At 30.3% G+C, this 27,569-nt stretch overlaps 2 protein-coding genes across 13 annotated transcripts in view; one reads left to right on the top strand and one right to left on the bottom strand.

Moving 5' to 3' along the window:
• Nucleotides 1–69: 69 nt before the first annotated feature.
• The window catches only part of LOC141454569 (5-taurinomethyluridine-[tRNA] synthase subunit MTO1, mitochondrial), a 28,430-nt gene continuing 930 nt past the window's right edge, over nucleotides 70–27,569 (bottom strand). For 2 of the 11 annotated variants that reach the window (XM_074128969.1, XM_074128970.1), the window contains 21 exons: nucleotides 26,421–26,612; nucleotides 23,996–24,168; nucleotides 23,541–23,890; nucleotides 20,912–22,745; nucleotides 20,070–20,256; nucleotides 18,989–19,051; nucleotides 18,545–18,696; nucleotides 15,685–15,828; nucleotides 8,086–8,203; nucleotides 7,071–7,189; nucleotides 6,783–6,990; nucleotides 6,535–6,711; nucleotides 5,147–5,259; nucleotides 4,618–4,763; nucleotides 4,391–4,548; nucleotides 4,112–4,275; nucleotides 3,854–4,025; nucleotides 3,602–3,764; nucleotides 3,294–3,515; nucleotides 1,614–1,674; nucleotides 70–1,516 (listed from right to left, as the gene is read on the bottom strand). In XM_074128969.1, the coding sequence (XP_073985070.1) occupies nucleotides 1,424–1,516; nucleotides 1,614–1,674; nucleotides 3,294–3,515; nucleotides 3,602–3,764; nucleotides 3,854–4,025; nucleotides 4,112–4,275; nucleotides 4,391–4,548; nucleotides 4,618–4,763; nucleotides 5,147–5,259; nucleotides 6,535–6,711; nucleotides 6,783–6,990; nucleotides 7,071–7,189; nucleotides 8,086–8,203; nucleotides 15,685–15,711 (1,941 nt within the window). In that variant the 5' untranslated portion in view covers nucleotides 15,712–15,828; nucleotides 18,545–18,696; nucleotides 18,989–19,051; ... (3 more) ...; nucleotides 23,996–24,168; nucleotides 26,421–26,612 and the 3' untranslated portion in view covers nucleotides 70–1,423. Of the gene's footprint in view, nucleotides 1,517–1,613; nucleotides 1,675–3,289; nucleotides 3,516–3,601; nucleotides 3,765–3,853; nucleotides 4,026–4,111; nucleotides 4,276–4,390; nucleotides 4,549–4,617; nucleotides 4,764–5,146; nucleotides 5,260–6,534; nucleotides 6,712–6,782; nucleotides 6,991–7,070; nucleotides 7,190–8,085; nucleotides 8,457–8,688; nucleotides 8,829–15,684; nucleotides 15,829–18,544; nucleotides 18,697–18,988; nucleotides 19,052–20,069; nucleotides 20,257–20,911; nucleotides 22,746–23,540; nucleotides 23,891–23,995; nucleotides 24,169–26,420; nucleotides 26,613–26,708; nucleotides 26,867–27,415; nucleotides 27,536–27,569 lie in introns of those variants that run through there. The other 9 variants (XM_074128964.1, XM_074128963.1, XM_074128968.1 and 6 more) reach the window with 9 other exon arrangements.
• Tpst (tyrosylprotein sulfotransferase) overlaps nucleotides 8,650–27,569 on the top strand; it is a 332,855-nt gene continuing 313,935 nt past the window's right edge. For both annotated transcript variants that reach the window (XM_074128991.1, XM_074128990.1), the window contains exons 1-3: nucleotides 8,650–8,788; nucleotides 8,862–9,051; nucleotides 24,899–24,995. The gene's annotated coding sequence lies outside the window, so the exon portion shown is untranslated. The remainder of the gene's footprint in view (nucleotides 8,789–8,861; nucleotides 9,052–24,898; nucleotides 24,996–27,569) is intronic.

Genomic DNA, 27,569 nt, shown 5'->3' with positions numbered 1-27,569 from the left:
ATTTCCTACTGTTCGCGACACCTAATTTGGTAGCTGGACGTAGAGCTCACCCGAAAAAAATAGGTATAATTTTACTTTTTAAAAAATACTTTATTCACTTCATTCTACAAAACGCCAATAGATAACACAGGAATTCACTTTTAAAAAAGAAATTTTTAAGTAGAATTTAATTAATACGTTGGTTCTATATTTTCATTTAATTAGACAAGACATTCATGAATTTTTGAGAGTATACATTTCTGCAATCAATAACCTAATTTAAAAGAAAGAAATAAAAAAAATACACTTTCATGGTTGACGGAGTTAGCTCAACAAACTAAAAACCTTATTTTCTCTTTTAAAGAGAAGGTGCGACAAAATAATAAACCAAACAGATCTTTAAAAAGTATAATAAATAAAATATACCTAATAATGAAATTCTATCTGACCTGTTAGGCTTTAGTAATTAATTAAGATTTGAAAACAATATATGAAGAAATTAAAATTTTTAAAAACTCGTAATAATCTTTCGTGCAAACTCGGATATACATGAATGAAATATTTTTCTCTTCTTCTCCATTACTAAATGTACAGTGCTGTACTACTAAACTAAAATTATATTTAATTAAAATTTTATAATTCACCATGGATCTTTAACCATCAACTACATTAGAGTATCCAGTGCACAATATATGTATATATTTAACCCTCTACGGCCAACTGAGACTGAAAGTTTGAATTCATATTTACACGATTAATGATTTTATCACACATTAATAACACTTGTAATTTTCTATATTTTGTCCATTAAATTACTGAATGTAATAACCCAATTCTAACATCAAAAAGCAAAACACCAGTTTTACAACAAAATAATGCATCAGATGTGAGACAATTTGTGGGATTCTAAAAACAATAAACTTAACAAGTTCGCACTGATGGCATCCAAAAAAAGCTTATCATACTAATTAAAAAGATACAAAACGAAATTAAGATTGACCAATAGTTCATCCACTTGATGGCTGCCATAATGTAACCTTCCAATGTTTACAGCAGCTGTTTTCTGTTACATGCTTTAGTCCAAAGCCTCTGCCGGCCAATTTGTACTTTTAATTTTTAGGTTTTCTTTATCATTTTGAATTTTTTCTAATTTAAAAATAAAGATAAGATTTTAAATGCAAACCAGCATTTATTAATGTCTTTTTATTAAAAAAAGTATACTCTATAATCGCCTAATAAATCAAAGAACGTACAATATTTTAATGAACACAATGTTTTAAAAGAGAGATAGAAATTAAAAAAATAAAAATGTTTACGTTCAATTTTGTACCAGTTTTATGTGATTTCGAACAAAATGTACTTTATCTACATGATTCGTCTAAATTTTAGACTCTAAAATAAATAAAACTTCAAAAAACAAAAAAATTTCTTCTGTTTTTATCTGTTAGGTGGAAAATTTAGGATTTTGTTTGATATAAAATAATAAGCGTAAAATGGTTGATGGTGTAACTCCTGGTATTCTGCTGGCGGCTGCAATCTGTTGAGTTATTTTAATTATTAGGAATAAATACAACAACTTTAAACAAATAAAAACGCCATGAATGTAACTAACTTAATTTTTAGAGAGCGCTTACCGTTTGTGGCATCGCTTCCATAAGTTTTTCTTGTTCTTCAGTTGAAATACTCAATGATGAGCTTTAATCAGAGAAAATAACAAAGTTAAACAGAATATTATTACTATTACTTCGATTTTCATAACATCAAATTCATTTGTGAATTACTATATTAATTTTAGAGGCAAAATTTCACGAGTGATATGACGGAGATAATGGGTATTTTTCGAAAAGGGAAATGTCTAAGTTTTAAAACTCGGTTCTATTGAAACCTTTTTTTTAGCATTTACTTTATCTGGAAGATTTTAGGTCAACTGAGTTTCAATTTTCAGAGTTAATAGATTTCATTTATTCATAATGTACGTAGAAAAAACTGAATGAATCTGTCGTACTTTTTATTGCAGTTCATCAAATCAATATGTGCGATATGTTTCTCAGAGTTAATCAATTCTATTTTTCTCCGTTTTTACGAAGGTAGCTCCGAAGATTTGGAGCTCAATAATTCCTCACTTGATTAAATGTGCAAAGAGAACGAATAAGCCACGGTCGGAAGGGGGTCGCATCTAGGAAATAAGCCGAATCAAGAAAGATCTCCTAATCAAGTCCTGAAAATTAGGCCGTTTGTGGTGAAATTCCTCTTTTCGGCGAGGTTGAAAACGATCTCCTGAGGTTACTTTTGGGGTTAACCAATGCTTGAACAAATCAAGCGAGAAATGGTTTTAACGGACGTTAAAGGTAATTCAAGATCCTACTGACTAGGATCCACCCACTGTGGGCCTTAAATTACTCTGGTCTCTTTCCAACATCGTGGCCTTAGCGTGAGTAGTTTAGTAGAGTAGGTGCTACAAAATTAGTTGTAAATAGTCGATTTAAAATTAACAAATATTGTTTCTTTTACTTCGATTCGTCAGGTTATTATTTTATTTTCCTGAGGGTGAATTTTATTTTTATGTAACTTACTTTGTATCTCAAAAATTCAAGAAATGTGGACATAATAGTTAAAAATTATAAATAAAAGTTCTTTTTTTCTTGGCTTAAAAAAAATTACCCTTCAAGATATTATAATAAATTTCTTATTTTGACACGCTACTTTCCTAGTAGAACAGCGAAAATGTGCTCAGCCACTTAGTTCAGCACATTCTACCTGCCTAAAAAAGCCGTCCATGATTTCTATATAAAACATCTGAACCATGGAAAACATCTTTTTATTCGGCTCTCCCAATCCAAGTACTAACTACCCAAGCTACAACGCCACATCAATTATTGCAAGTGATGATATTCCAAAACTAACATTGTAGTTAAGTTATGTTCGCCTATTTGTCCTTCTTGTGACGAGGGTAAGTGGGGCAATCACAAAACCTAAACAAACGACTCTAGTGGTAATATTGCTCTCTAATAACATATCTCTTGAATACTGCGAATCACTATATACCTTCACCTCCCAGATATAGTGTATTCAAGACTAGTAACGGCTATCAAGCGCGCCAACAATAAAAAGAGATAAAAAGTCTTAGCAATATCCACCCACTCTGAAATACTGTTGGCCGATTGTGCTGAGTAATTCAGACAAAGATCCTCTTTAGCAGGGCAACTTTTATGGCTGTTAATCTCCAGGCAAGCGCATGAATATTACCTACATTTACTTGAATAAAGCAGAAACACTACCATAAATTTATACTTTAACAAATATAACTCACTTACGCAGAGTAATCAATTCCAGAAGGTATAATCATAGCTTGATCCTGTCGAATCTGTTGAACTTGTTCTTGTTGCTGGCCAACAGCAAAATTATACAAAGCTTCAATTTTTATCCTTCTACAAAGATCTTCATTTTCTGCTAATTTTGAAAATTCATTTGGAAGACATTTAGCTAACATTTCAATTGTTATATTGTCATTAGCATGAGAAAGCATGTCTGTTGCTCTGTAAAAGATAAGAATTTGAACATTAGAAGTTAATTTTTCCTCGTAAACTTTATAATAAATAATTAAATTTTGTATATCATTTACGTCTTCTGCTCTGCATTTGTAGTAGGTGACATTTTTAGCATTTGTCTCCAAACATTAAATGGATAACTAATTGAATTGCATAATTCTAAGGCATCTTCCATATTCTGTTTAACATTTTTAGTCTTTTGATATCTTTCGCTGGACACACAACCAACGTGGTAGCCTAAAAAAATTATTATTATACGAAAGGTTAATGGAATGGCCAATAAGAAGATCTTACAAGACATAAAATACAAATTTTGAAGAAAATACCTTTGGGAGTTAGCCTAATATCAGCATTATCTGGTCTTAAAGAAAGCCGAAATTCAGCTCGACTAGTGAACATGCGATATGGTTCTGAAGTTCCTAACACTGTAAGATCATCTATCAACACGCCTATATATCCTTCAGTCCTGCCGATTGTCATGCCTTCCCAATCTTGTGCCTATTTAAGAAAATGTCACACATAAAAGTGGCCGTCATTATTTAACAAGCACAACAAACGAACGCTGCAGCGATTGGTTTGCCTACCGAGGCGGCAGCGTTTATGCCTGCTATTATGCCTTGAGCAGCTGCTTCTTCATATCCCGTAGTACCGTTTATCTGTCCGGCAAAAAATAAACCTAAGATTTTTTTAGTTTCGAGTCTTGGCGTGAGCTCTCTAGGATCTACATAATCATATTCTACACCATAGCCTACAAGAAACATTCAGGACAAACTTCAATAATAATGAACTACCATAGGAGTTTGACATTCAGTAAAGGATATTACAGAAGCAGAGAAAACCTTTTTAAAAAATATAAATCTTACCTGGCCTCAATAATTCAGCCTTTTCTAGACCTTTAATCTTATGCACTAATTCAATCTGAAGTTCTTCCGGAAGAGTGCAAGACAAACCATTTGGATAAATAACATTCGTTTCAAAACCTTCTGGTTCTAACCAAATTTGATGTTTTCTAGATCCAAATCTATTTAAATAAAACTATTAATTTGTTACATTTTAAGAAGCTGAGTGCAATGCAATCAATTTAAATTACCTTAAAACTTTCGATTCGATAGATGGACAATATCTTGGTCCATTAATTTCTTCTGATACGTGCCTATTAACGTTCAAATTATCTAAGATAATATTATTTATACTTGAGTCAGTATAAGTCAGGTAACAAACTTTTTGATCTTCTGGCTGGAATAAGATATAAGAATTTTTAAGAGATTGTAGACATTACAGCCTCATAGAAGTCTATTTTCAGAAAAAAATTGAATAAATGTATTCGGAGTACTTTAACTTCTATTCTCGACCAGCACCGGTTTTTTGATGAATCATCAATGGTTATAGAAGGTTATAGGTGTCTCTAACCTATTTTGTTTTTTAAAAAACTTCTACACCCGAGGGCGATTTATTAAGAACCAAAAGAAGAAGAGAATAAAAACAAATAAGCTAGATTCACATTTATTCAATTTTCAGAAGCAAAGATCAAGAAAATTATTTATACATGTTAACGTTTAAAGTGTAAGGTTTCTTAACTGCAAAAAAAAGTTTGTTAGTAGTATTCATTCTTTCCTTACTTTGATCCAAACTTTATCATTCATAAATGAGAATGGAACAGGTTTTTCGTCTCCTAGCTGTGCTTCACAAACACTGAAATCAATGGTTCGACCATCTAACCTAGGAGGAGTGCCTGAAAATTAAGTGCATAATTAATACTAATATGAATAGTCATAACTGGAATTTTATGTTACGTTTAAATTAATGCTCTTAAAAGATCTTATTTGTATTCGTCTTTGGAGAGGGATCAAACTCTGTATGTTTAATCCCTGATGTTGACGGTTTAGAAATCAAGTCACAAAGCAAATTCACAATTGTTCCAAAAAACAGAAAAATACATTTCTTGAATCTAAACCAAAAGTATAAAAAATAGAACCATTAAGAAGATCAGAATCACAAGGGAAGCGCTTAGTCAACCTATGTCTCCTCGTCTCCAGGGGGCCACTTTATCCTAGTTTCTAGACTGGAATAAGAAACAGTCCTGAAGGAAGACCGCTCTTCCAGTATAATGATACATTTTTGGACTTAGTAGAAATGATAATACAGAAATTAGAGCCTTCCAAAATCTTAATTTCTCAAGATGTCTTATATAAACTGGATCCACCAGAGGATAAGTCTGGAAATCGATAGTCCACGCATAATTTGTCTCCAAAAAAAAAAAAAAGAAAAACAATTTCTCCATTATTTGGACTTACATTCCTTTTATTGTTCAAATCATTGGAGGACAGTAAAAAATCTAGTTAAAATTCTACTAAAAAATAATAATCGGATTCTGCAGTAAAATTTTTCCATTTTTTCAATTAAATTCATTACTACATATTTTTTAGGCATTACTTTATGCCATAATGTCGGCTAAGGTAATACCATTGTTTTAACTAACACTGGAAACAAAATTAATTCCTTTACGAATCGATATTTTAGAGTATCTCATTAATTAAGAAAGAAGGGAATCCATATACAGATTAGAAAATCTATATTTTTTCAACATTTGCATTGCTCGATTTGAAAAGTAGCTTGTAATTATACTTATTCAGGTTTTTAAAAAGTCTGTACAATTTTGTTGGACACTAGGGCTTACCATGACTAAGTTTTGAAATCTTCGCGTTCTAGACATTTCTCAATTAACGGCGAGAGTATTTGTTGCAAATACGCCCTGGATTCTGTAAGAACAGATTTTAATCTGTTACTTGTTGTAATAATATACTAGCTCACCTTAAACCAAAACTTTGGTGACAAATGAAAATTTAGGTTGCCTTGAAAGAATAACGTGATTCTTGAAAATCAATTATCAGAGCTCAAAAATAATAAATCTATCCTACTTGAGATATTCGCCAGTTTTTAAATTCTACAGAACTCATTCAGATGAATGTAATAATGAGAACTTACACAATTATAAAACATTAAGTACCGGTTTTAAGTCTTCCCATTTTGAAATTTAATTTCTTCAGTTTATCTGCTAAAGCTACAGCAGGTTCATCGCCAAGTCGCCCTGCCGGATACACATCAAGACCTATATTAATCTGTCCTTTAAGAAAGGTACCAGTTGTAAGCACTACAGATCTAGAGAATATTTGTGCACCTCCCTCTGCAAACAGCATAATGTTTTAGTTAAAAATTAACTAAGGTTTTATAATCATACATTTTTGGAGTACTTACTGATCACTACGCCTGCACATTCTACTTTAGCTTTGTCATTTTTATATTCTGCAGGTTCCTGTAGGATAAGATCTTCTACAGATGATGCTATAATATGAAGATTTGGAGTTTCATTAAACAATTCATGTTGTAAGTGTTTCTTGTAAAGATCACGATCAATTTGGGCTCTGGGACCCCATACAGCAGGCCCTTTTCGTTTATTTAAAACCTAAGATAATAACGCAAACAATGATTTGATAAAAATTTAGGTAGTTTTAAATGTACACGATTGACGCCGATTAAACTTACCTTATACTGTATACCAGATTTGTCACAAATTCTACCACAAACTCCATCTAAGGCATCAACTTCACGCATTAAATGTCCTTTTCCTACACCACCAAAAGAAGGATTACAGGACATCTCGCCTAAAGACAAAAGCAGCAAAGGTAGAAGTAAGAAGAGTTAGAAAGTTATCCTTAGTGGATTACAGAAACAAACAAATAAATAAATAGGGGGTTCTTTTTTTTATTTGGCTAACCAACTCTAGAACCACCACACCAGTAAAAATTAAAGGATTATAAGCTTGGGTCAAGAGTACCTATTGTTTTTGTTTCATTACTTAGCTGAGAGAATATGTTTATATTTTTAAACTTACTTTTATTTTTTTTAAGTGGACAAATGTTTTAGTCTATCGTTTACAGTTACACATGACGGCAAGGCTGTACTCAGTACTTAGGAATGAAAATTTCTGGTTCATTAAAAAAACAAAACAGTTAAAAATTAGAGGATCATTATGCATTCAACATAGAATAATGCAAAACAAATCAATGTGGTGACATTGAAGATGAAACAACAAAAAAAAAGTTTATCCACTTAGAAAAATAAAAAGCAAAAGCCACTTATACTGAAATTACAATTATTTGCATTTTTAAAGATGTTGCCATGCTTTAAGAAAAAGAAAACTAATCTTTTCTAGCAAAATCTAGCAGTAACAAGAATCACTTTACATTTAATTAAAATATATCTAAGCTATCTTTTTCTAAGTATTTTCTTCTATGCAAAAATACATTTACACAGATGAATATTTTCAATATACTCCTCTTATCACTGGATAGTCACTGTACAATAAATTAGACTCTTGTTTGGCTTTAAAATGTACAACTTACAAGTATATTAAGTATCAAAAACTTGTAAATAATATAAACAAAATACGAAGACCTGTCTTTATGACTTTTGTATAACTAATTAACACTTTATAGCTGGCAGTTCTAGCGCTAAAGTGCATAATTGAAAACTGTGGTACTTCAAGTAAAAGGATTACCTATAGTTTCTTTCTTATGGGTGATGAGTAAAGTTTTTGCTCCCATCCTGGATGCTGCAGCACAAGCTTCTGTCCCTGCATGTCCACCTCCAACGACGATCACATCAAAAATTGTATACTGTAAGGAATAATGCCTTGAAGTTGGTTCAAAATAATTAAATTTACACCAAAATGAAGCTTTCACTGCTTGCTTCAAGAAAACCATTTCTTTTTATTGGAAGCAACAAGATAACGCTTCCATTTTTTAACGATTTACACCATAAGTGGATAGTAATTCCTGATAATTTATCTAAACTGATAGCCGCACTATAAGCATTCCAAAGGTCAAAAAAAATAAAATTCAACTCACAACATAACCTACTTAACCAAACGAGTAACTATTAATACGTATGGTAAATTGGAAATTGCGTAATTTAATGATTTCAAAAGATTCAGCCGCCAAAACAGATTTTAAATAAAAAAAAAATAATTATCAAATCTAATGATTTAATATGAAATTATTAAAGATAGTTCTTTCTGCAATAAATTCTGTTATACATTTCCTTTAAAGAAAGAATACCAAATTTACAAAATTATTTATACGAAGAAAAATTTATGACTTACATTAAATCTATTTAGAAGACCGAGCATGGCTCCACAAAATTGAGGGAAACTGTAGTTGATTATTCCTTAAATATCTTCCATCACCTTTTTTGTTCACGAGGTATTTTTAAGCTTAAGGTTAAACCTACTGCTTATAGTTATAACCTTCAAACTATTGTAACCTTTGTTCACAGGAAAGTATTACCTTCTCGTTCAGTTGTTGGTGACGGTTTAGTGGGTTTGTGGTAGTGAATATTAAAAAAGCCATTTTCGGGAGTTCATTCACACTTATTTGGAAGTTGTTTTAACTTAAATTCTTAAATCAGTGCCACTACCAGTGATAAAAGAAGCACAAGTAAAGGAATTTCGTCTCTCTTCACAATGGTAAGTTTTCATATCCCTTAATCTCTTAAGCTTTGATCATAATATAGTTTTAAAAATGTAGTATCACTGTTATGTAATCTCAGAGGAGCGAATTTCTTTTCTTTTTTTCTTTTTTTTAAAGAAATTCTATTATAAAGATCGATAACTTTTTGGGGAATATCAGCTTGAAAACTAAAAATTCTTTGATCGACGAAGGAAATATCTTGCTATAAAAACAACTAAATTGGCGAGTTTATCACTTAAATAATCTATCAATGCACACATTTTAACACTTTTCAAGGTTACCTATTGTTTGCGTAATTATTTATTGACATTAAACATTAACTCACACTTAAACATTAATGGATTCAGTGGTTTAGTGTTAATCTTTAAACTAGAAGAACCCAGTAATCTATTGAAAGTTGTACAATTGGCATTCCTAATCGACTGCTCTAGAAGTAATCCTCCTTAAGATATCATAACTGCACACGTTCAAATTCATTCACATCCTACTTTTTTTTATTTATTCAGTATTAACCCAAACTAACATATTAGAAATAAATAAGAACATTAAAACGAAAATATGAATGGTAGTAACAATTGAAATACTTCGCTATATTTCTTTCAGAATTGAGCAAGAAACGAACAAAATATTTTTCTGCCATATAAATGAAGGCATTTTAAAATAATAAATTTACAACTTCATGATAACCATTTTTCAGTTAATGTGAGTAGTCATTCAAAAAAATTAATCATTTTAAAAAAAGAGAGAGCTAAAAGAAATACAAGATAAAATTAATTTATATCTTTAATGCAAAACTTCGAAACTAGATAACAGCATCTACCAGGCAGGTAGGTGCTGAGACCTGATGGTCAGTTTTATTATCAATAATTTGCGAGTAATTTTAAACTTTTTTTTTATTTTCCGACAATTTCATAAATAAGCTACTTCTAATGTAAATATTATCAAAATTTTTAATTTAAATGGATTAGTATTAAGCGACAGTTCAGTTCTCAATTTTAAGTGAAGATATAGATTTTCAGAAGATAAGAGATTTTTTTTATACTAAGAACAATAGAGGAAAATAGTCACAGTTGTTTAATATTATCTAAGACTTTTGTTACAGAGCTTTTGTTGGGGAGGAGACCTATTATTAAAATCTGTTAAGTTTTCACATGAAGAGATGATAACACAGCAAAACATAAAAATAAATTGGACTAAATTTGCGCATTATTCTAAGCACAGTCATCCTTGAATAAAAAAAAAAAAATTATTCTACAAAGTTATTTGTGTTTAAGCGTAATGAAATAAAACACTATTTTTTTATTTCTCATAAAACATAATAAAATATTGTGTTTTGCGTTTAAGTTTTATGTTATACCTTTTTATTAACAATATCCAGAAACTACGTTTTTTAAGCAAAAGTTATTGTTGTGTTGGTTTTTTCGCGTTACAGGCCATTTATAAGTCTTGGACTCGAAACTACTTTCGCCAGTTTTTCTACACTTCTTGCTGTAACCTTCAAATTTCTATGATCGAATAGATGTATGACAATCCTCTACAATAGCAACCCTGTATAAGAATAATCCATTGCAATTTAGACCTCGCCACACTTCTGTTTTAGTTATTTTGGGGGTCTCCGTCTTCGACATTCTAACTTCATGATACACCATCTCAGGTACTTATTGGAAGTAGTGCACTAACTCCTAGCGAGTCCACCTTTAGGCCTCACGTTCTTTTATAGGGCCTCAAATTTACCGTAGAATTTTTCTTTCAAAGACTTGAAGCCTTCCAAACTTGGTGTTTTTCATCGTACTTTTATTGATACAGACATCTATGTACATTCTCTTCTATCCAGACCACAAGAGATTCTCTACTTCAGTGATTTCCTAACTATTAATAATGGAGAGATCCACTGTAAAATCTACTTATTAACGTAAAAAATGCGATTAAATGTATGCGTTTATTCAAACCATTTGTTTAACCAGTTTATTTTATTTGTAGTTGAAATATAATGGGATGTATTAAACACAATTACTGAATAAATAAAATACTTTTTTTCTATAGTGTTTTTGATTGAACTTAACAGTATATATTATACGTATCTCTTTACAGTAATTGTATTAACCCCTACCCGGTCTTTTGCGCAGTAGGAACAAATTCCATCTTGTTTGGAATTTATAAGTCAGTTTTAAATACAGACAATAAATGTAAACTAATTTTTAAAAAAATCAAAAGTACGAGAATTTGATGAATCTGTAAAAGCATTTTACCAACGTTAGTAAAAGCGTTTTACGAGGTGCAATTATTAGACAAAATAAACTTATTATCTTCCTTTATTTACAATTTACAATTTATCGTCGGTACAAGTTCAATTGGTTCGACGTTGAAGGAAAGTTGTACCATTAATAGAACTGTTACACAATTCCAGTACAACGCGGTCATGTCGATAAATTTTAGCATATGATGACAATTGTTTTGAAAGGTATAGTTTTCTTTGATCTTGTCTCTCTTTCATAAATTAGCAAAGTTTAATTTTAATTTATTGAAGTTTGAAATAATTAACTTATGATAAAGTTTTCGTAAAATTTAAAAGACCAAAAATAGTTTCCCAAATGATTTAGTAGTTTTCTAACTAGATTATTTTTACGATTATTTTCCCTTAACAACTGAAAAAACTTTTATAGTATCAAAATCTAACACTATTAAAAAAAAAAAAAACTGAACTTACACAGATCAATGGCGTGTAAAGTTAGTTGGTTAATGCAACTACAAAGAAAACTTAGTTGTTAAACATTCTACAGTTTTATTCTGTTCACAAAACAGTAAATGAAGAAGACTGTACATATCAAGAACCTAAAAAGAGCATTGTTTAATAATAATTATTGTGTTTACCATTATCTGATTTTAATATTTAATGGGGACTTATCATCAATTCAGACAAGTTAAGCTGTATACAATGGAATAAGGAAAACAAAATTAAGACTTCAGATCAGATTAACAAGGGATATGAATTTAATTTAGCAAATGTTATGCACGTATGCAGTGTATAGGAGGTATGAGACCATATAAGCAAAACAACGTATGGTTTACGGCCTTTATTTGTTGATAAACTGAACATTATGTTTGATTACAATCTTGGAACTTAGTAGTTTCTTTATAGTTTATTACTTTATCAGCGCACTGTTAAATTCACTCCAGTTTAACTTTTTTTACACTGCTGTACATACAACACGGCCTCTATGCAAACTACACAATCAGCGCGGTAATAATAAATTGTTACATTTACAACTATACCTTGCTTAGCAATATTTAACTTACTTATTTTACTACAAGAATACTCTTCACATCGTATATGATATAAGAGATACTACACGTAAATTCTATTTTTATTTCAGTCATCTTGCTTTGAAGAGTTACAAAGAGTCAGTTTTATGATGTAATTTTTATCTGGATTTTACTTTTAGGGTAGATTTTTCTTTTTTTATCTGAACCATCTGATTAAATTTTCATCTATCTAGAGATGTAAGTATTTCTTGTCAAGTTTCTATAATCACAGAAGAGAAAATAAAATTCTATACACGTATTTGATGGAATAAATTTCTGAAGATGATTGAAAATCCGAATCCTATGAGAAATAATGAACACAAGTTTTATGCAATGAGGACCAAGTTAAGATATTATCCTTGCCAAGTATTCATCTGAAAAGAATAAATTTTGTGTGATAACTAAGATTTAATTTAATTTAATTTTTCCCGTCACAGTAAGCTTGTTTCTTATATTCCCAACCAAATTTTTATTCTCACCTGTCATTAGAAGTTGATTAATCAACTTTGGTGTCAAGAATCTGACTTCAACTAAGATTTCGACACTCACTAAACTTGCTGACTACATTGGAAGAATAATGCTGGATTACCCAAGGGTGTTAAAGAGGTGTTAAGACCTCTTTTTTGAGATTGATTTGTTTTTTTGAGAGATTCTCAAGGAATAGAATCTTCAGAGTGGCACCTCAAAATAAAAGAACGATTTAGCACGCCTTTCATCAACAGTTGCTTTTGTTTTTTATTTAGCGACAGGCCTCTACAGTTGTCCAAGGGCAACTGTGCGTTCTGCACAATTCTATGTTAAAAGAAATAAAAGTGTATTATTACAGCAAGAGAAAGACGTATGAGAGATCACATTCTAAGAGTTGTAAATGATGACTGTAACACGAGATAGTTTTTTGTATTAAAAAGTTACTGAAATTAATTTTTTTAAATTAAATTAAATTAAATTCAGGCATTTTGCATCTCTTTAAACTTTACCCCTTTAAAGCATTTTTCTCCTTAAGAAATGCAATTGTCTTAATACAGGTAACAGTCCAGGTAGGCTATTTGTGGATGCTCAGTAGTTTCCATTTGAAATTTTCTTGTAAACTTCATATGTGCTCATGAGTATGATTACTCGTCACACTAACTGATGATTCCCATTTTGGAAGGGGAAAAAAATCAATTACAATTTCAAGAAAATCATCAACTAACTATTAGACGATTTGCAGAAGAATACATCTTAATGAATATAAAAACTAGGGTATATAGATAAATTTAAGAAAAACTGAGTATAGGTCGTCAATAAGCGGAGAAGACCTTACTATGGGAGACAAAAAAATGCCAAGGGGTGAACAACTCATCTACTTAGGCTCTATCATCAGTAAAGTAAAGTAATCGCCTATTTTTTCAGGCGGGGCTTAACGTCCAACTACCGATTAGGTGTCATGGACGGAGGCGACTAGCAAACATACTTTACTGTAAATTTCTTTTATTAACCATTAAATAAACCGGGAATCGAACCGAGAACCACAATGCATATTAGCTTTGCAGGTCTCATCTCTAACCGCTCGGCTACTTTGGCGCCTCTATCATCAGTAATGATGCTTTAAGTAAAAATGATGTAAAATGAGCAATCGATATACTGATCCCCGTATTATGGAGCGGCAATATTCTAAATCGTACAAAAAACAATATTTAGTAACTTAGCATAAAGTAAACTATTATGTGTCTGAGACTTAGACCTTGAATAAGGCTTTAAGGAAAAAGCCTCGCCACCGAGACGGATTTCTGGAGAAGAGCAAGTACGAATACTAGGGCTTGAAAGAGTAAGAACGAAGATATAAGAAAGAAAATTAACGTTCCAAAAAAAAATTTGCTGCAGAAGGTAAAGGAAAAGAAACTTACATGGTTAGGCCATAAAAAAAGAATGGAAGATGGATGAGTGGCTACTGAAAATCCTAAACTGGGAAGCTAAAGGAAAGAGAAAGGGCAAAGCCAAAGAGAAGTGGATAGATGGTGACCGAAAAAGCCTCTACGGTTACGGACTGAGAGAAGACGACATTTGGGATGGATCCAGTTGGAAGCTGAAATTAAAAGAAATTGAGGAAAACCTCAGTATTGAGGAACTTCTAAAAATTCTTAATTAATTCATGCAAAAAATCTCAAAGAAAACATCAGAAAGAAAATAACATACATTTGGAAAAAAATCAATCGTGACTTTTTTACGCTCTTCTTTTACAGTGGTTTCACCTACCAAATTTGGTCCTTTTCCTAAAACTCAAACTCTCTTTTGGTTAGAAAGTCTACTCCATTGCGACTCATAGGGTCTGTTGTGGCTCCCCCTCGAGAGGAAGACAAAGTGAAATAATTAAGCCCTGAAAAAAAAAATCCAGAAGGAAGTGGAAACAATCCCTATAGAAACACTCCAGGATTTCCAGCATTCATAATATCGTTATCGTTAAACAAGCTCATTTTTGTAGTTGGAAACAACTTAAGAAGGATCTTAAGAACGTGAGTAATGTTTACAATTTAAAAAAAAATAAAGTTCTAGACATTTTTTGAAGGGATTTCTAAGAGTAAATTTTTTCTGATAACTTATTAATGTTTTTTAGCTCCCTTAGTTTTGGGTCATTGTGGGAGGGTTATGTGCTTGAGAATTTGTAGTTCTTTTTTAATACCTACACTCTTCTAAATAGATACTTGTACGATACTATGCCCTAGTTTCTTCTGGTTTTATACCCACATTTCTGTCAGAATGTTTTCTTTCTCTTTCACTTTTTATATTATCTCTATGTAACCTGAACATAACCCTTTCTAGTGGTGGCTTTTCTCTATAACCACTTTTTTCTATTCCTTTCGCTCCTCCTCTCTTTTTCAATGAGATCTCCTTTTTATGAAACTTTATCACAAGCTTCCAGTACCCACTTATCTTACCATTGGCAAACGCCTGGCAACGCCCCAAGTATTCTTTTCTATTTTACCATCTCATTCAAGAAATTCATCGACATCTTATATTTCATACAATTTTTTTTCCTTTTTGAAATATAATTTCTTCTTTTTCTTTTTTATAGATTTACGTTGTCTCCCTTTAAAGTATTATTTTATTTATTAGTTTTAAGTTGAGTTTTACTTACTGACAAGTTTTTTCTTCGCAGAAAAAATTATGAGTTGCTTTTAATTTTACTTTCTCTTCTAGCTGCGGTTGTAACAAATATACTGTATAAGGTTTTCACAGAAAATAGCCGTTAGGAGATCCCCTTAGCTAAAAAATTTAAGAACGCTCTCAGAATTCCCACAGTTCATTGCAGCAAACTGTGAGAAGTAAGTAACTTTACAAGACACTACCTTACATCGTTTTTTTTTCGTTTCCATAGTAGGAGATGACAAAAATGTCAATGCCAGATCTGCAGCTAGTGCACGGGTCCTCCTTGATGATTGACAATAGCTTCCAGCAAAAACTTCACCGTCACGTGATCGATAAACACCTTCCTGAAAATGCATTAACAATTTTCTTAAGACCAGTTTAAGTGAGAGTTTTAGGCTAGACATATTTTTAATTAAATTTAGGTTTACATCTTTCATATTGATCTTTTTTAAATTTTGTTCTGCTATTTCCAAAGATTTCTATGTCAATCCTTGTGGCCAATTAATACAAATAACACTTTGATTGTTTTATAATGGCGTTTGAAAAGTAATTTAGTCTAGGATGGGCTTAACGAGCCCTTTGAATTCATAGATTTAAATCAAACCCATGAGTGGAACCGCATTAATATTTTATGCTTCTAATTTGTGTAGTGACGTAGATTGAGGTTATAAGTTAAAAATGTGCGAGTTAAATACAATTAAATCTCTGTAACACAGCAACAACTCAGTAAGAGATAATTTTTTAGGTGCATGAACTCGTTCCGTACTCTCTATTTTAAAATTATATTAACACTTGTAAAACCTCAATGAAATCTCTCCCATTCTTCGTCTCTAAAAGTATTAAACGAAGAAGAATATCTGTTATTGCAAATCGAATTTGTTTTTTTTATTTTTTTAAGAATACCACCAAAACTATTTTTAGCTATTTAAATTTGTGCGTTTAATATAAAAGAATTTTGTTTCCTAATGAATTTTATTCAAATTCCCTTTCAGTACGAAAGAAAGGCAGAAGAATATATTTTCTCTCTTTGAATTGCATTTTCTGAACAAACTGTTTTACCTTTTGCCTTCATAGAATTCAGACGAATGCATAAAATATTCCTTACTTATTTTCTTTTTCTTTACGAAGCTATATTTCCAATCTTATTTGATAAATTCAGTTCTTCCTTAGGGTAACCCTGACTCTTGCTAGGGCTAGACTATATAATTCTTTTGAGAATTTTCTCTAACTTGTTTTGAATTACATATTAAACCACATAAGTAACTTTAAAATTATGAATAAACTGCATAATTTAATACAAAGTAAAAAAAGTGAAACTATGTAACATCCATTTTAAGGAATATTTATCATGTAGTTATATGATTTGTTATAGAATGTTTTTATGTACTCTAATTCTGGTCTCTTTCGGATTTCCCACAATCATCCAAGTTATGCGAAGATGTTGAATTTAAGAAAATAACAAACCACTGCAGCAAAACTTTTCTTTAAAAAAAAAGAAAAGAAAAAGGAAAACATCTATCCTGTGGAATAGTACAAAACGCTTTTTCATGAATCAATTATTGAAAAATTATTTCAGAATTATAAAATTTAACTGAATTGTAATTTTAACATTTAGTTAATAGTGTTATTATTTATACTAAAAATTTGAGTAAAGTAAGAACCAATTAGTTCAAAATCATCTCTTTTTATTTACCTACTTTCCAAGTAAAGTTATTATTTTCAATTTATATTCGAATAAACTGACATTAAAAACAAAAATTACCATTAAAAACTCTAAAACTAATCAAAGGGACAAAAATTAAGACAAAGTTCTAAAAAAAAAAAAGTCAAAAATTAAAAGAAAGTAAACAAAAATACTAACAATAACAAATACAAAAATAATCGAAACAAAGTGAAGAAACATTGAAGTAAAATAATAAATGATTTTATCAGTGGTAACCGGTTTCGGCCTTTAATTTATCATCAGAGATAAAATTAATCAAAGTGGGATAGAGAATTCGACATAATATATGTTGTGCATCTCACACAACACTGAGTGAATAAGTGAAGAAGGTTATAAATAGTAGTAATATATAGTAATTCAAAATTTAAATAAATCATAAACATTCTTTAAAAATGCTGAAATAAAATTAATGAAATGTAATAACTGTTTAAGGATTCTATACGTTTAGAATAGTTAATGTAACATAAGTTACAGATAGATTTTAGACAAATATTCGTAAATAAGTAAAATCTTTAATAGAAAACTTTAAAGCAGTAAAGAATTTGCAACATACTTCTATATTCATGCTTTTTTTTGAGAGAGAGGTTTGCTCGGCTGTGTCTCTTGAATTTGAAGAGCGAATCCAGAGTTACTGTTTGAAGGTGTCTACGAACGAATAGTTTATATTAAGCAGGATGGTGGGAACTGTTGTGTATCAGAGGACGTGGGCTTTCTGTATATTCCGTTTTCTAGGTTGTCTCTTCTAGTAGGTGTCCAGGATGATAGGAGTTTCGTTATTCACACATTCATAATGTAAAAATTTATGTTAGAGTGAAGGCTGTTTTGGTATGCCAATAATTTGCGTACTTTTACAACACTTGTTTCGAGTATGAATCGGCTACATAACGTGCCTAAAATTTTACATCGAATTCTTCAATTTCAACATTACAGTCTAGGTATTCAGTGGAGTAGAATTGAACCTAGTTTTATTCAACCTGTTAAAGCTAATTAGAAGGCTCTAGAATCCCAGCAAGATAAAATGATTTTAAAACTCGTGCCTTATTCAAGTGTTGAATGTGACTTCTTTAATCTAACTAGAAGCAACTCTAATTAAGTAAAATAGAGGAAAATTTCTTTATATACAAACTGAGAATTTAGAATTAATAATAATACCTAATTAAAATATAATAGTACAATAGAATAATTGCAGACTAGGGGAAGATTATGAGTCGCGTTTATTCTAGAATTTATCCATTACGTATTACTACTGAAGTGCTGCCACGAAATCTGCTTTTATGACGTACTATACTACAAATTAATTAAAAAGATGAAGGAAGAAAATAAAATAAAATGCTTACATAGCATATTATTGGAAGCTAGAAGGCTGCTTTCCAGTGGAGAACTGCTGGGTTTACTCCCTCTATAAACTGGCAAAGTTCGTTTAGGAAGAACATTTTCCTTTGCTCCGAATACTAGCTTCTAGTCGCTATTTCTCCCGCATGCACGTACCCTTTAACATAAAAAACAACAACTTTATTTAGAAATACACGTTTCTTACTTCACAATATTCAATTTTTTCAGATTTCAGTTTTTGGTTTTTCAAGTTTTAGTTTCAACTGAGTTAGATGCATAGAAAACTCAATTTCGCAAATTTAATACAATTTCAATACTTGTCCTTTTACCAGTTAAGCTCAATTAAAACAAAACAAAAAACTAATACTTAAGTTTCTCTTATTACTTGGATTTTATTTAAACTTGTAGGTTGGTAATAAATTAGAAACGGCAAACCGTGATAGATATACCTGCAATTGTGAAAGAGATTCTGAAAAAGTGTGGTGTGTAACAGTAAATGTCCTCGTCATGGCCTGAAATTATTTACCAGAATTAAAACACTTGTTAATTAATGACTTAGCACAAACTTAGAAAGAATAATTAATTATTCTGCATTTGTGCAACAAAAAACTCCCTTAACTATACAACAGAATAATATAAAGAACTTAAATTATATTTTATTTTTTCTTTAAATAATGCGAGAAAATCACTAAGTATTAAACAAAAATATAAATAATATATTTATTTTACTTATTTGTAAATTGCTGGAAGCACAAATGCAAGTTATAAGTGACTTCAACAGTAATAATACCATTAAGGTAATAGATAAAATACAAAGTTTAGAAGGAACAAAATTACAAATAATATGTAGAAATATTCTGAATAAAATACATCTTACAGGTAAGAGGGAAATTAAATAAAACTTCTTGCCAGACTTAACATTTTACAAGATAAATGAAAATTGGAAGTTACTTGGAACTATTCATGTAAACATAAATTATCTCCTATTCACAAAATTTTAATTATTTTTATGTCCAGGTCGGTTTTTATGAGGGAGAAACAACAACTTTCAGGGAAAAAATTATTTAAACTAAAAATACGCAAATCAACACGGTGTTCATCAACTTATCCACTTCTAATGAAAAAATAAATGCCAATTTCAGTTATGTTTTGTATTTTTTAATGTGCTCTGCTTTCAACCTAAGGATGGTTTTTTATCATTTGATGTAGGGAAGCCAGTTGTCAACAAAGAAAAAAAAAGAAGTATTTACGCTTTGTATGTACTCGTTGTAAGACAATTTTTCACTTCTAATTGATAGAACAGCTTTTGATGTCGGATGAAAATCCGAAGCCGGATTTCTTAGGGAAAACAAGGGTATAATTGTAGATAAAAACTACCATGTTATGAATATAATTTGCAAACATGTTTTCTTGGAAAAATAGTGCTCTGCCAACGTAGTAAAAAAAGGAGATGATTTCAATGTATGAAATTAATAATTAATACATTAAGGAGACGATGTATGCAGGTAAAATTAATAAAAATTTGCTTACCTTTTTTTTTTTCTAGGAATCGTGAGTTACTTAGGTTTACAGAACAAAACAGATAAACCATGTACATATAAGCAGCATATAGGTAGCATGAATGCATCTTTCTCACTCTCTCTCGTTCAGATTGTATAGCAGCTGTAATGATGAGGTTGTACCACAGCCTTCTCATATGTATATCATACATGCTAGTCTGAATATACAATTCATACATTATATATGAGCATATATTTACATTACATACTACACAGTAACATAACCAAAATTAGTGTACAGTACTCTACGGTGGTCTTTATTTCAATGCAAGGTTTCTCTCAACATTCTGCTTATACGTTTATATAACAGACACTACATAACAACTAATAAACATATTTGTATTGAATAATACTAAATAAAAAAATAAATCATTAAATAATATTAAGAAAAATGTATACCAAAGTTAGGAACATATTCTCCATGATTACAAAGCATGCATTTCTTACCGATGATTTTTTTTTTATTATTATTTAATTAATTTTGTGCGACATTAATAAGATGTTATTTTACAGTGTTAACAATTCTTTTACTAATGACCTGAACCTTTGATAAGAACTTTTCGAAAAATTTGTAATACATCATTCTTAGAATCAGAGACGGCAATTATGTTTAATTAATTTTTAATCGGCATTATTCATTAGTATTATATTCAATAAATAATAAGATTTAATATTTCTTGAAATAATGAGGCGCCACAGGTAGCCGAGCGGTTAGAGGCGAGACCTGTAAAGCTAATATGTATTGTGGTACTGGGTTCGATTCCCCGGACTTAGGCCTTGGATTTTATTTAATGGTTAATAAAAGAAACTTACAGTAAAGTATGTTTGCTAAGTCACCTCCGTCCACGACACCTAATTGGTAGTTGGACGTTAAGCCCTGCCTGAAAAAATAGGCGATTACTTTACTTTATTTCTTGAAATAATGATTATAAAGGGAGAAAACAAAGAAAGAGAATCTAAACTTTACAAAGCATAAACTTAACATGAAGATTTAGAAAATAAAAGCAATAAATATTGCTGTAAAGAAATGATGTTCATTTTTTATTACCAAGAGAAGGGTTAAAAATCATATTTTCATAAAATAACAAACATAATATTTCCCGTTATTTTTTAGTAAAGTATAAACTAGAAACTTAATAAGGAAAAGAACATGTTTTTACAATAGTATAGGACCTACTCAGCCAGTAACACTGTTAGCAAATTAAATTTCCAGGACGAATATTAAAAAAAAAAATCCTTCTAGAGAAATTATTTCAGGAATTTAAGAATGTGCTATTTTAAAAGGTTTTAATTTCTAATCTCAGCAATGTGAAGGAAATAAAAACACTTTAAGCAAGAGCTCGGCAGGAATTTCTTTTTAATGTAATTTTAACTCTGTACAAGCTAAGATAAAAGAAAATTTATTTTTTTTGTCAATAAATATAAAAACCTTGATAGTTGAATCAAAGTTAATATTTGGTGAATTAAATAATTTTTCTTGATTTTTTTTATTTATTAATTATTTTTTTAATTTGGTCTAACCGATATCTATTAAAAGAATATTTGGACAAAACCACCATTAAAGAATTCTAAACTGAAAATGGCAAATTCAAAGTCTGAAAGCAATGAGGTTGGAATTTTCAATTATTTAGCTTTTTCTTTTTCTCAAGAAGAAATACAGCGATCGCTTTTAATTTTGTAACCCAATTTTTTAACTAAATACCTGTTAGCATTTAGTCAGGTTTTGTTAATTATTGTTTCAAATAACCAATGTACCACACGAAAATAAGTGTTATCGATAGAAGTAGGTACCTCAATAATCGTTTGAGCATTTTCCTGCTATAAGGCCACTCACTTTGAATACTTTTATTTAAAACAATGTACGTAAGTTAAAAGGAACGTTTTGCGAGTAATGTATAGTGGCAAACTATAAAATAGTGAAAGTAACCTAATCTAATACTCTTTCAATTTAAACGAAATAATCATCATTGGCTTGTTAAAATAAAAGTCTATTTATCCTGTCAATAAAAAAAATTGGGCCATCTAGTTCAAATAATCTGACGAATGACATAGTCCTTAATGGTTAAGGATCTATCCACAAGAATGAGATCGATTAGCTCGAAAAAGTGATGATGCTAGCGAAAGGTCTTGAGAGTTTTTTTTCCTTTTCGACAAAATCATCTTTCTTGTGCATTTTAAATAATCCATAATAGCAATGTGGCTAACATTCAGTTGCCCCGCGTTCCCTTGAACAGATTTGGAACGGTCAACTTTCACAATGATCCATAAACGCTACTAACACCTTAAATAATTTAATGTAAAAAGGTTCCAAATGAACTCGACAGTTGTGTATAGTGAGTATTGGAAACCAAATATTAAAATAGAATTCCGTTTTAAAGAGCACTCGCTATCATAGATAGATCGATTTATTCAAAATTGCTTTATTGCAATACTTTTATTTTCTCTTACGTTAAATATGAGAAATAAAATAAACATATCTTGGACTCTCTTTTTAGAAGCCCTAGTTTGTTCGACTCCAACTTGCTGACCATAGCTCCGAAATTTCTCTTCCAAACAGTCTCTACAGCATACCATAATCCAGTTTTTTCAGCTCTCAAAGGCAGACACTGCTCTAAGAAGATTCTTGGCACCTTTTCATCAACCCTACCTACATATTAAAGATTCTTAATTAAATTAAATTTAAAAAAAATACGTACATATCAAAAAGTTGATGAAAGTTATTCTCAAAAACCAGAGCGCATTCTAAATTTTGTATCATCTAAAAGAGATGAATTACCATCCTAGTTCGTCTCTTGAATTTATCTATTTAGTTTAAAAAACTGTATTCTTAGTATTTGGTTTTATTTATTCAAAAAAAGTTGCGTCTAAACTCATCTTATTCTTATCAAATAAATTAACTTTAACTTTTGAAAGTGGATATTTTGAGCTAAAAATACAGAAACTCACCCAATAGGATAGAGATGTCAGGATAACACTATAAAAGGTTATTTTATTAGAATGCATAAAAAAAACGAACATTATATATGTACCTAACGGTGTCCAAATAAAGTTGGATGGTTGGCAGTAAAATAAGGGTTATTCCCTGGGGATTATCAATCAGAAAGTTTGACAGAATACCCAGCTAACAGGAAGTTTTAAATGATATAATATTGTATATAAATAACTTAATAACAGCTACTATGTGTGTTTTTTTTTTTAATGTAGGCTCACTCTGGCAGCTAGTTCCGTTTTATTCACCATTTTAATTTTTATCACTGGGGAATACAGGTTTTGTTTTTTTTGTTGTTTATCATGAAGTTTGTATTTTTACCAACTAGCAAATGTTTTGAAAACCTAAATATTAAGGTTATGTGACGGTTCTAGATGAGTTCGTAAAAAAATACGTGATTTTTTTTAAAACTGCACTATTTGAAGAATAAAATTATGAGTTAAATCTACTTACTACAGCCATAATGATCATTATTTCCTTGCAAAATAATCTCTGCCGCAAAGAGCCAAATATTCCATAATGCAACCTCATGATATCAAAGGAATCAACAGAATATGAGAAGCCGTTTCCTCCTTCTACTGGCAAAGCCTACACAAAAGTTCCGAATCAAATAATCCTGAGATGTTTTCTGAACCTACCGTACCCTATATCAAGGCCAGTCACCAGATTAATCTAGTTCCTACTAAATTCCTCAGCAATCTGTAAGGATTTAGTCAGCCAGCAAAACCGTTGAGTAATTGCCAAGAAAACATTCAATATTGCCTCTAGTTTCGCTCCAATGATTCCAAGAGATCCAGCTGGAACTATTTTTAAACTAGATGAATCCAACAGTACAGGAAAAATGTACCTTGTGTATTTATTTACACACAAAAAATAAATAAATAAAATAAAATAACACGATATCTGACCTCCATCAATAAAAATGCAATCAGGTAATAGTATCTCCCTTCCTTCCATCACCATAAGGCCACTAGAGTTTGTATTCCCTTAATGGTTCTCTTCAGACATCAACAGCTTTTTACACACTCTTCTCTATAGTGTTGAAGAGATAGTAAAGTAGTGACCTCTTCACTTCTAAACGCTGCCGACAGAAATTATTTCTTTTATCTTTACTCTTGAACTTCCAATTAAAATAGATTAAATATTTTAACTTTAATGGATCCACTTGTTAGACTGTATCTTTAAAGAATAGTCGGATATATCTATACCTGAGACTTTAAATTGCGTTCATCACGTGAAGTATTATCACACCAAATGCATTGACTGGTACTATATTTTTAACTTAAGAATTCTTACAATAAATGAATTTTTTCCAAATCGATTAATCGTGCTACGATTTTATCAGAACACAAATGATAATTGTTTTAAACTACATATATTTAAACTATATAAATATGTAAGGGTTGGTATAAGCTAATATTTAATTTTTGATTTCGTAACGCAGAAAAATAAGAACAACTTTCAGAGAAGTTTGACAAAAATAAATGCCAAAAGAAGAGTACTCTAATATTGAAGTTGATAATAAACTTTATAATGAAAATGGTCCAAGTCTGAAATGAATGAATGTCCGAACTCGTAATTGACAAAAAAATGTCCATGAATCTTCAGAAAGGAATTATGAACATATATACATATTTTTGAACACAAGAAAAAACAAAAATACATGGATAAAAATTAAAATATAGTCCAATATAGTACATAGTTATACAGTAGAAGAGTAGTCCTTAATAAATTTTATTGTAAATTAGATTTTAATTCATGTTTTCCTCCCTCAGAATATAATACATCTAAACAATAACTTTTATTTATAGGAGGTGGTTGTTAACAAGAGAAGATAATATGCTGAAGATACGCTCAAATATTTAGATAAATGGCTGAAGAAAATTTAACTTTCAACAGACATTAGAGGTGAGCCACAACAATAAAGTATCATTTAATGTACTTCATTTTAACTAACTACTTTTATTATGTTGAAACAACCAATCTCTAATGAGATTGTACAATATTTACATATTCAGATTTATTTGATAAGTATTACTGATATTTATGTACGCAATTATTGAACCAATTAGAATAAAATATATATATATCTTTTAGATTTAAATTAAATATATTTTGGTATTATTTTAATATAATTTGATTGTAAGTCATTTAATTTTTCCCCTCGAAAATTTATTGCTGACACGATTAATCCAATTGGCAATATTTACTGACAATTTATCTTTACAAATCTAGCGGGACTGATTATAAAGCCGAATTTACAGTGGCACCTTTGGATGTCCAGAGCTTATTTATACACAATGGTTTGTTTGTGGGTGAGTTGCTAGGTTAATTTTCTGTGGGTTTGCTAAATCGAAGTAGTTAACCACTTATAATGTATGAATGATGAGTGAATTTGTTTCAAGTTTTGTATAGTGAGGTTAATTTCGCATGGCCGAACTTGCCAGATAGGTTCTTTCAGAAGAAGAATAACCACTTTTTCCTAATCTAACTAAATACTAATTAGGTAGGGAAGAAAAACGTCAGATTTATATGAGCAATTAGAGCGGCAATATATCCCTGTCGTTTTGTTTTTAAAGATATGGTTATCTTGGAGAAAAACTTTGAAGAATAAATAATAAAAATATAGAAAAAAAAACGATAAATAGAACAAAATACGTTTTACAACATACAAATCTCTCTATTTTTATTATGACGCAAGAAATATCAAAACATAGAATCCGAGAAAAAAAAAGATAATTGAACAACAAACTTTTCAGACAAAACGGAAAATAAAATAGTACGAAACTGTAAGTAAATTTAGAGGTAATTCAGAGTAAAGTAAGTGGATGATATAGAACAAAATTATAGTTCCACTCTATTAAAATGAAAGATTAAACAATGCGCTCTATAAATTTGCTTGGATGAATTAAAAATATACAAATATTTATGCTACTTAAAAAAAAATAAATAAATAAAATATCTATTAGAGAAAATGCGGTTAGTGAAGTGAACAAGTTTGAGTATAGGATACAAAATAACTTAGCTGGACAATATTATGTATATCTTCTAAATCTATCTTTAGGTGTACTGGCCAGAAAATTGCGCTATTATAAGCAACAAACTTTTAAAAATAATACTGAATAAAACAAACATTAGCTCGTGGTTCTACCAGTTTTTACTGAACTTTTTTTCTTATCTCTTTCCCTCTAAAGAGAGCTCTCACTTTCTGGGATTCTAGTTTACGATTCTGTAACTATGGCCCTAATACTAAACTGTTTTTCTATACAAATGTTTGGATAATACTGATTTATGTATACAATAATGTACCAAATAAATGAGAATTTTATTTACCGCTTATTTTTAAAAGATTTTTTTTCCCCTCCTGTAGTTATTATAAAAACAGTAGTGCATAAAAGGGCGGGCAGAAGTGCTATGTCATGTTGATTAACTATGAAAGAGGCGACAAGGGCTTGCTGGTGCACACTTCCAACTTGCACAGAGATTCATGGCCTCAGCGTAGGTGTAGTGGGACAGCCAACCAACCTAGACAAGATACAGTATTTAAATATAGTATTCTCAAACAGAGATTTACTGTACATCCTCCAGAGATTTTACTATTTTGCTCTAAATTTCTTTTACCATTTTAGAACTGTATTATTTGCTTTACAATATCTTTTTTCTTTATTTTACTGCGGTAATTATATGATAGTATCTGAGAATATCAAATAGATAGTACAAGTTTTAGATCGATAACGGCCAAAGATAGATGTCCCTGGGCAGAGAGCACAATAATTTGACTGTAAAAGTAGAGAAACAATAAATGATTAGTAAATTAATAAAAAAACTTTAAACTTTATCCACATTTAGAAGGTCTGGAATATGAACCTAATAAGTAAGCGCATATAATCTTAAGATAACTAAAGTTAATTTATCGTTAGAAAAGAGTCAATCGAAAGAAAATCTGCATTATTAGCTAACTTACCTAGCAAAACACAACCAATGTAGCCACTAGGAACTTAAAAAAATAGTAGCACATAAGCAGAACGATGTAATACAGCTTTAGCGAACTTTAAAGCGAATTACAAGGCCTTGTATGTGATTCCTACAATCTTTTCAAAACCAAAAAGAAAAATAAAACAACGCTTAATGATTGACATTTTAATGCTAACTCTCTAAAGCTGGCCAATTAAAATTCTATATTTGCCAGACACTTTAAATAAAATATCTATTAATATTTGGATGGATATAAATTTAAAAAAATGAAAAATTTAAAAAAATCAGCTTTGCATACAGAATTTTTCTACAAAAGTTTCTAACTCATACCGGACTCAGTGTAAGAAACTTACATTGTCGATTTAATAATTTACTATTGCTCTTGCTATTTGTCTGAAGAAATGCTCCATAGAAATTCTTACATTTTTCAGATAATTCATTATGAAATTATTATCTCAGCTTCTACTATTTTCCTAAAAATCATCATCTGAGACTAATATTCAATAA

This window comes from Rhodnius prolixus, unplaced genomic scaffold (genome assembly GCF_049639745.1).
Source record: "Rhodnius prolixus isolate KJV_2025 unplaced genomic scaffold, Rpr scaffold_9, whole genome shotgun sequence".
Classification (NCBI taxonomy): Eukaryota; Metazoa; Arthropoda; class Insecta; order Hemiptera; family Reduviidae; genus Rhodnius; species Rhodnius prolixus.
Note: the sequence above shows the minus strand (reverse complement) of the source record. Positions and strands in the feature narration are given on the sequence as shown.